This window comes from Sinocyclocheilus rhinocerous, unplaced genomic scaffold (assembly GCF_001515625.1).
Source record: "Sinocyclocheilus rhinocerous isolate Xijiao unplaced genomic scaffold, SAMN03320098_v1.1 scaffold402, whole genome shotgun sequence".
Taxonomy (NCBI): domain Eukaryota; kingdom Metazoa; phylum Chordata; class Actinopteri; order Cypriniformes; family Cyprinidae; genus Sinocyclocheilus; species Sinocyclocheilus rhinocerous.
This window is the reverse complement of record NW_015626336.1, coordinates 1,219,990-1,230,452: the sequence shown is the minus strand read 5'-3', so window position 1 is coordinate 1,230,452 and position 10,463 is coordinate 1,219,990. Positions and strand designations below refer to the sequence as shown.

Here is a 10,463-nt window from a genome sequence, read left to right as displayed (position 1 = left end):
CAACCTCCGGTACCACAACACCAGAAAGTACAACAGCAGACACTATAACTACAGAAAGTACAACTGACTCGACAACAACAGAAAGTACATCAACAACAGAAATCACTACCATTGGCATCACAACTCCAGAAAGTACTACCACAGAGACCACAACAACAGGAAGCACAACATCGGACATTACGACAACAGAAAGTACCACCTTCGGTACCACCACTCTAGAAAGTACAACAGCAGAGACCACAGTAACAACAGACAGCACCACAATGGATACTACAACTACAGAAAGCAGCACCACCGGTACCACAACTTCAGAAAGTTCAACAGCAGAAACTTTAACAACAACTGAAAGCATCACAACAGATACTACACCTACAGAAAGCACAACTGAATCCACAACAACAGAAAGTACAACAATAACAGAAAGCACCACGATGGGTAGTACAACAACAGAAAGCACTACCATCGGTACCACAACTCCAGAAAGTACAACAGTGGAAATCACAACAACAGACGCTATAACATCAGAAAGTACCACCACCATTACCACAACTCCAGAAAGTACAACAGCAGAGACCACAATAACAACAGACAGCACCACAATGGATACTACAACTACAGAAAGCAGCACCACCGGTACCACAACTTCAGAAAGTTCAACAGCAGAAACTTTAACAACAACTGAAAGCATCACAACAGATACTACACCTACAGAAAGCACAACTGAATCCACAATAACAGAAAGTACCACGATGGGTAGTACAACAACAGAAAGCACTACCACTGGTACCACAACTTCAGAAAGTACAGCAGCAGACACTACACCAACAGAAAGCACAACAACTGAGGTAACAACAACGGAAAGCAGTACAATAACAGAAAGTACAACCACCAGTGCCACAACTCCAGAAAGTACAACAACGGAGACGGCAACATCAGAAAACACCACAACTGAAGGAACAACAGACAGCACCACCACCGGTACCACAATAGCAGAAAGCACCACAACTCAGAGAACTACAGAAATGAACACAAGCCAATATTAGTTTTAATGTCTTCTTAAAATTAATTCTATACATAGTGGCTCCAGAGAAATTTAAAATAAGATCCATATCTAATAAAATGTAATGGAAGAATAAACTCTCCGGCCAGGTCATCGTGAGATTCTAATTAATAACACTGAGGTGCTTTATATAAAAACAGTGCACTCTGAAAGACAATTATTTTATTTAAAAAATGTACTAATGAAAATGGTAACAATCCCAGAGTGCTTTTTTCAACTATTTGTTATTTTAAATAATTATTCTTACAATTTGTTAAATCATCCTTCTGTAACAAGGTGTAAAGATTTTGCTATTAAATAATAATAATAATAAATTCAGGCTTCTGTACGTATTACTGATAAAAATTATATAGAAAAATCAAGAATATATATCTTCAGCATAAAAATGGAAGTGTCCATTGAGAGCTAATAAAAATAATATTTTGCAAACTGTTTCCCAGTGATATTCCTAACTTGACCCTACACCTAAAGTATGTTGTTTAAATGGCAGGAAGTTTCTCCAATGCTCTAAAATGTACAGTTGTGAAGTGTACAATTAAGGGGGAAAAACTGCATTGTTTTCTCTGTAATATTCTCAGACCATTTTTAACATATAATTTTTAAATAGCTAAAGTAATTTAAGGTAGTAAATAGTTTGCGATAAAATACGAATATGAGCAATGCATCAGTCTTAATCCTCTTAGACCTAAATGCATCATTTGACACTTGGTTATTTAATTTTGCTTAACAGACTAGAAATTGGTCTCTCTGGTAATATTATAAATTGGTTCAAGACATATATTGGGAGAAAGGTAATAATTTATTAAAACAGGTGACTATGTATCAATGAAATATTAAGTACTATATGCTGTTCCTGAAAGATAGAAGATAGAAGTAAAGAACCTAGGTGTAATTATGGACTATGATTTGAGTTTTAAATCTCACATTAATCAAGCGACAAACTCTTTATTTATTATTTTTGCTCATCATGATTACTTTAATGCTATGTACACTGTCTTAAACCTAAGCTACAATTAATACAAAAAGCAGCAATCAAAGTACTAATGGAATTAAGCAGAGACCATATTCATGGTTTTAATACAATTACATTGGTTGACAGTTCAGCAAAGAATTTATTTTTATGTTAATGTGTTCCAAATCATATTTTCAAATATTTTAGTTCTGTTCTTCTGGCAAACTATACAATAAATCCTAAGTGACTCTGAGGTGCTCCTTTTAGCCACTAAACCCCCAAAATGTGGAATTGTCAACCAATTTAAATTAGAAAGGCTTCGCTCTTTCATATTTTTAAAGAAACAAGTCAAGGCAAGTCTTTTTAAAATATTAATTTAGCAAGCTGATATCAGTTTTAATTATTGTGTATTGCAGTGTCAATGTGGTACGTTTTATTGTTGTTTGTAGTTTTTTTTTTATATTACATGTTAAGCACTATGAGCTGCTTTTTATGTATAAAAAGTGCTAAACAAAGTTTGGTAAATATTTTACTATTTTTTAATAACAGAAAGCACCACGACTCCAGAAAGCACCACAATGGAGACCACAACAACCGAAAGTACATACACTGGCACCACAACTCCAGAAAGTACTACCACAGAGACGAGAACAACAGAAAGCACCACAACGGACATTACGACAACAGAAAGTACCACCTCCAGTACCACCACTCTAGAAAGTACAACAGCAGAAATTTCAACAACAACTGAAAGCATCACAACTGAGACAACAACAGAAAGTAAAACCTCTGGTACCACAACACCAGAAAGTACAACATCAGACACTACAACAATAGAAAGTAAAACAACTGAAACCACCACAACAGATACTACAACTACAGAGAGCACAACTGAATCTACAACAACAGAAAGTACCACGACTCCAGAAAGCACCACAACGGAGACCACCACAACAGAAAGTGCAACCACTGGCACCACAACTCCAGAAATTACTACCACAGAGACCACAACAACAGAAAGCACCACAACGGACATTACGACAACAGAAAGTACCACCTCCGGTACCACCACTCTAAAAAGTACAACAGCAGAGACCACAATAACAACAGACAGCACCACAATGGATACTACAACAACGGAAAGCACCACCACCAGTGCAACAACTTCAGAAAGTACAACAGCAGAAACTTCAATAACAACTGAAAGAATCACAACAGATACTACACCTACAGAAAGCACAACTGAATCCACAACAACAGAAAGTACAACAATAACAGAAAGCACCACGATGGGTAGTACAACAACAGAAAGCACTACCATCGGTACAACAACTCCAGAAAGTACAACAGTGGAAATCACAACAACAGACGCTACAACATCAGAAAGTACCACCACCATTACCACAACTCCAGAAAGTACAACAGTGGAAACCACAACAACAGAGACCACAACAGCAGAAAGCACCACAACAATAGACAGCACCACAATGGACACTACAACAACAGAAAGCACCACGACTCCAGAAAGCACCACAATGGAGACCACAACAACAGAAAGCACCACAATGGAGACAACCACAACAGAAAGTGCAACCACTGGCACCACAACTCCAGAAAGTACTACCACAGAGACCACAACAACAGGAAGCACCACAACGGACATTACGACAACAGAAAGTACCACCTCCGGTACCACCACTCTAAAAAGTACAACAGCAGAGACCACAATAACAACAGACAGCACCACAATGGATACTACAACAACGGAAAGCACCACCACCAGTGCAACAACTTCAGAAAGTACAACAGCAGAAACTTCAATAACAACTGAAAGAATCACAACAGATACTACACCTACAGAAAGCACAACTGAATCCACAACAACAGAAAGTACAACAATAACAGAAAGCACCACGATGGGTAGTACAACAACAGAAAGCACTACCATCGGTACCACAACTCCAGAAAGTACAACAGCAGAGACCACAATAACAACAGACAGCACCACAATGGATACTACAACAATGGAAAGCTCCACCACCGGTGCAACAACTTCAGAAAGTACAACAGCAGAAACTTCAACAACAACTGAAAGAATCACAACAGATACTACAACTACAGAAAGCACAACTGAATCCACAACAACAGAAAGTACATCAACAACAGAAAGCACTTCCATCGGTACCACAACTCCAGAAAGTACAACAGTGGAAACCACAACAACAGACACTACAACATCAGAAAGTACCACCACCATTACCACAACTCCAGAAAGTACAACAACAGAAAGCACCACAATGGATACTACAACAACAGAAAGTGCCAACACCTTTACCACAACTCAAGAAAGTACAACAACAGACGCGACAAAAACAGACAGCACCACTATTGATATATCAACAATAGGAAGCACCACCATCGGTACCACAACTTCAGAAAGTACAACAGCAGACACTACACCAACAGAAAGCACAACAAGTGACATAACAACAACGGAAAGCACTACAATAACAGAAAGTACAACCACCAGTACCACAACTCCAGAAAGTACAACTGCAGACACTAGAACAACAGAAAGCACAACAACAGAGACCACAACAACAGAGAGTACCACCATCGGTACCACAACTTCAGAAAATACAACGGAGACGGCAACATCAGAAAGCACCAAAACAGATGGAACAACAGACAGCACCACCATCGGTACCGAATAAAAATTAATTATTTTTAAATTAATGGAAATGGTTACAATCCATGAGTGCTGTTTTACTATTATTTATGTTATTTTAAATAACTAATCTTATAATTTAAATCATCCTTCTGTAATCATATGTGAAGATTTTGCATTATATATAATAATTAATTAATTAAGTTATCCTTACATTACACTGATAAAATATCTATAGAAGAATCAAGAATATATCCACAGCATAAAATTCAAGTGTTCAGGAGTAAGTAGAAAGTACCGCAACAGAGACCACAACAAGCACCACCAGCAGCACCACAATTCCAGAAAGAACAACAACAGATACCACAGCTGCAAAAGCACCACAACAACCAAAAGCACCTTAAGACACTACAATAGAAAGTATCACCAATGGTACCACAACTGCAGAAAGTACAGCACTACAAAGCATGTAAAATGTAAAAATCACTTCAGTGTGTTCGTTACAAAAAAAAAAAGTGTGTTCGTTAAAAAAAAAAAAAAAAAAAAACATTTTTATTGTTAATTCATTTTAGATGTTTAATTACTATTTGGAGCACTGGGATCACTATACAAGGACTTAATGAACTCATTTGTGTGAAAACCTGAAATTCCACCAAAATCTACATTTTTCACTTTTTTTGTCTGTAGCTCAAAATTAGCCAAAAGTGCTGGGCAACGATTAATCGCATTTAAAATAAAAGTTTTTGTGTACATAATATATGTGTGTGTACTATTTATATTTATTATGTATATATAAATGTACTTCACGTTCAAATTTTTCATCACAATTGGATGCCTCACTACGCACACACACACACACACACACACACACACACACACACAGACAGACAGATCAGTTGTATTTCTCTTTAGTTTCCTTATTAATCAATGCTCACGCACAAATGTGGAGAGGAGCATCCCCTTATTTCTTATACAATAATTTTTGAAATGCAAGTACTGTGAAGTCAGAGACATGTTAGCTGAGAGCTGTCAGTCATTCCAGACTGGGATTCCCTGTCTCATTTCTGCTTCATTGATCTTTCTCCTTCAGTATTCATAGACTCATCAATAGATCATTACTCTGAACTCCAACCAATTAAAACAGAAATCCCACCCATGCTTGCACATGATTGGTTGCATGAATAATACCCATTCATAAATGAATGATTTAAGGGATAGAAATTACAGCCTTGAGTAGATACAATTTTGTGGAACTGAGAAATTAGTTCAAAATATGTAATGAGTGTTTGCGTTTCCTTGTCTATAAAATTTCAAAAGCAACTATCCAAAATTTTTTGACTTCCTCACAATAAATGGTGAACATTTCAATTATTAGTAACTCTTTACATGGCATGCAGGAACAGTCTATGTAACAGTCTATGAACAGCAATGACAAACCTGGTTTAGTATAGTTTTAGAAAAGCGTTGCAGAGTTCATTTCACAGGCTTGTTGATTCAATCGCAGCAGTTTAATTGCACAGCCACAGTATTTAACAAATAGATCAGTACATGAACATGAAATAATGATTTAAGTTCTTATTATTTTATTATTCTTATTACACACATATGCAACAACACCTAATAGTTTGATGTTTAGTGTTTTATATTTATGGGTGATGAATTATGAGATCTCATAATTCATAAGAGAGAGAGGTGAGTCAAGGTTTTATTAGATTTGAGACAATTCTGTGCCGGATCATAGATTGTTAAGCGTGTTTCTTTAATGATGCTGTATTAGAAGAAACTAGGAGGAAAAGTTCTAAACTAAAGACCAAATAACTTTAAGAAGGCCAAATTCATCTGAGCTCCATCAAGCTGTTCTCCTAAAGTTTGGAAAAGCAGGAAGAGTTTTGAGAAAACCATTAATAAGGCTAAAGTTACAGTAACAGCCCATCTACTCTATCACTCTTTTTTCTCTTTGTGAAAAGTTTTTATTGAACTTTGATTAAAAAAAAAAAAGACTAGTTTCCTTTGTAAACAGTTAATAGACTAAAAAGAGAGAACATTTGGCAACCTGCATTATTCTGCTCAATTTAGATATTGTTCTATGTCAATCATATCTCAAAATGAAGTATAATGGGTAACAATGCACTCCAGATTCATTTAAAGTACAAGGCATAAGTGTAGTTTGAACAAGTGAAAAGGCTAAATTCTTATCAGAGTTTTACTCACTTTTCTTGATACCGCTGACTTTCTGTAAAGATATTTCACATTTCTAAAATGTGAAATATGAGGAGGGAGATTATTTTTTGTTGAAAAAAGACAGTGAAAATAGGTGTGAAACTTACAAAGTTGACAGGTAGAAATGTAGCACTAAATGGCTTTTACGTTTAGATTTTGCACCTTGTATATTGATTTGTGTAAAAACAATGCTTAGACATAGACTAAAATGTTACAAAAAGTACTTGGACATTTTCACCTCATTATATATGAGGAAAAGCATTTTGTTGCAGTGTTGATTGTCTAGTGGAAAAACATCCCGTAATAACTACTCTATTAAAAATAAATAAAGGTTGTTTTTGTAGCAATGACATAGAAGAACCATTTTTGGTTCCCAAAAGAAACTTTCAGTGTACAGTTCTTAGAAATAAAATATTTGAACATTTTAATTAAGGGAAAAAAAAAAAAAAAAAAGAATAGCACTTTATTCTTTGTAACAAAGTACCTGAGGTGGAGAGAGAACAAAATGTAGATTAATCATAAAACAAGACGTTTTCCTTTCTCTTCAACTCAGCAACAAATTTAATTAGAAAGAATTGTCTTGAAAGGTTGAAAACGAGACCAAATAGGGGAAAAAACAGTGACAAGGTGATTGATTACCTGTAAGTCTACCTGACACAGAAATTAGAGTTTTTTAATGATAGGCTGCTTCTTTCCAGGTGTAAAATTCAAATGCTCCCTCCAGACTGTCTGAGAGCCGTCACGCGTCCTGCGAGGTTGAACGGGTCCAGAACAGGCACTCTGTCTCTGTCACAGAACAGTGGGACATCCACACCTGACGGACTGATCCCATCTGCATCAAAGATCAGAGAATCACATACTGCTCATGATGTTCTAGAACTCTTACATCCACAGCTTAGAACCAGTCGAGTTGCTGGATTGTGATGTTGGGAGCAGCATTTGTTTTTTTGTGAATTTGCTCAGAAGACTTTTGAGATGAGACAGTAATACCTCTAATTTTGGATAAATTATTGATAAATGGCAGTAAAATTGTTAACACTTTACAATAGGGTCTCATTTGTTAACATTAGTTAATGCATTAGTGTACATTTTACAGCTTTTTAAAAATCTTTGTCGATGTTATTAAAAAAATTTAATTGTTCATTTTCACAGTACATTAATGCTAACAGATACAATGTTTGATTTAAATTAAACTTAAGTAAATGTTGTAGACATATTGTTAATTGTTAGTTCATCTTAAGTAATATTAACAAAAAATGAAACCTTTTTGTAATGTGTTCCCATAAAATATTGCTCTTATACAAGTGACTCAATATAGGAAAATATAGGTAGAAATAGTTTTCCCCCATTTTTCTCATAATTGTAACACATTTTGGGAATGTAAATAGTAATAAAAAAATTATAATATATTAAAAAAATATCTATTAGAAAATCACATTTGATATTTCATCCAGCTCATTCTGAAAATGGAAACAGATAATGTCCTGGCAGAAAATTACCAGTACATTTTCCATAAAATTCAAGGACATTTCCTTCAACCATAATGCATAATTCAAAATAGGGGTAAAAAAAAATCAATACAGAAAAGTCCTTCATAACACAGTGCTGGGACATATTTTTACTGACTTTTGAGTGCATATGCAGACAATTTTATGCTGCTTATACATGCTGCATTCTGCAGAAATAGTCCGGATGGTTATCATGGAGGCTTTTGTGAATATAGTATTTGTGTGTCGCTTCATGCTCCCCACAGTTCTCTGACTGACTGCCGCAACCGCAAGGAAGATTGACCTGTGCAATCAAAGATACTGTAAACCATCTACAGCAGTGTGCATTTGTTCAGTTTGACACTAGAGGGTGCTGTGACTTTTTGTATTTTCAAACAAACCTGATTCAAGTGGAATACCATGATGTTTGGGATATTTGTTAATAAAATATTAGTAAAATGTGTTAGTAATATTAGCTTACTGTACTGATACAGTTTCTCAAAACTTCACTGAAAAATTAAAGATGGAAAATTTGGAAAAGAACACACTGTGACCTAGGGCTGCACAATTAATCGAATTTCTAATCGCGATTACAATTATGGATGCCCCAATTACGTAATTGTTCAAAGGTGCAATTAATCGTTTAAAGTCCACTTATGTTATTCTGCATGCTTAACGCAACGTCTCAAATCGCGATTTCGATTCGATTTCGATTAATCGCACAGCCCTACTTTCTATACATCTCTCGTGTGAGACGCGAGTGCAGCAGTCATATTTGTCCGTCTAGAAAATGCACTGAATATGCGTTCTGTGAGAATGGCTTGGTTTCGGTTTGAACCTAATCAAGATCAATTATGGATGCCACAATTACGTAATCGTTCAAAGCGGCAATTAATCGTTCAAAGTCCACTTATTATTCTGCATGCTTAAGATGCTTTTTTTTCTTTCTACATGTTATCTTAAGGGTTTTTCCCATTATTTAAATTTTAGTTATATTTTTACTTTTTTATAATTTAAAGAAGAAACCAATCCAATGTATAGTTGACATTTGAGGCTTAATACTATAGAAAAGCAATAAAAGTTTTTCAGTTAGTGTTTTCAGCTTGTTTATTTTCATATAAAAATATGGCATGCAGTTGCTTCAAACAGTAAACATCATTCAATGTAGATTATGATAATCGCAATTAATAATCGCAATTACAATTTCAAGGGAATAATCGACAATTATGATTTTTGTCATAATCGTGCAGTCCTACTGTGACCCATTTTTTTCAACCCACCAGTTGAGAACCTTTGTTGTATTACAGTACGGGAATGAATTTCAGTTTGTTCAGAGTTTCTGAATCATAAAAAAAAAATAAAAAAAAAGATAAAACAGTGCTGCACACTTGTGTTTAGTTCTCTCTCTCTCTCTCTCTTTCCATGTGCAAAATGCATAATACATATGTTTAGATTCTTTTAAAGTTTTTTTGTACTCATTTTAATTTTTTTATCAATTATTTTTATTGTATTTTAATTGTGGGGTTTATCAGTGAAGTTTAGCACTTTTTTTATTTATTTTTTGCCAGTGTAGAAATCATCGTCTTACAGACAACTTCAATTATTTTATCATTTGTCATTAGAGGATAAATCAACAATAAAATAAAACTTGTTTTGGACAACTTGCCCTAGTCAAGGCTATGAGGTTGAAAGTTAAAGAAACAGTTGGTATTATTATTATCAGTCAGACTAGACAATATTGCAGTTGGAATTTCCGTGGCTAATATACACAGGTTCTCCCATAGAGAGTCACAGGCGGCTGGAGACAGCAGCATGCTTCAGTGCATTTAGATTTATAAACCCTGAGTGTGTGTGACACTGATGAATGCAACTGTGTAGAAGGGAAACGCTTAATGCATTGCTCTACTTTACAAAGTCTCTGTGCCTCTTCTTCTCAAAAGAGGAGTAGACAGACTACAATAATACAGGATACAACACATTGCAGGTGTTTGCAATGTGTAAAATGACAGCTGTGAACAGCAGGGCAAAAAACAAAACAAAACTTTTTTTTTTTTTTTTTGAAAAAAGCAGTGATGC

General features: G+C 35.2%; 2 protein-coding genes across 2 annotated transcripts in view; one reads left to right on the top strand and one right to left on the bottom strand.

The window, feature by feature from the left end:
- Positions 1-5: 5 nt before the first annotated feature.
- Positions 6-5,189, top strand: LOC107711439 (mucin-22-like; the record flags this gene model as incomplete). Its single annotated transcript, XM_016516432.1, has 3 exons — positions 6-1,032; positions 2,562-4,715; positions 4,969-5,189. Coding segments are annotated over 3 exons (3,297 nt in total), but the record flags the coding sequence as incomplete, so codon positions are not given.
- Positions 5,190-7,607: 2,418 nt separating this feature from the next.
- Positions 7,608-10,463, bottom strand: part of LOC107711430 (uncharacterized) — a 39,973-nt gene continuing 37,117 nt past the window's right edge. The window contains exon 4 of the mRNA XM_016516423.1: positions 7,608-7,732. Coding sequence (XP_016371909.1) covers positions 7,608-7,732 — 125 coding nt within the window. The remainder of the gene's footprint in view (positions 7,733-10,463) is intronic.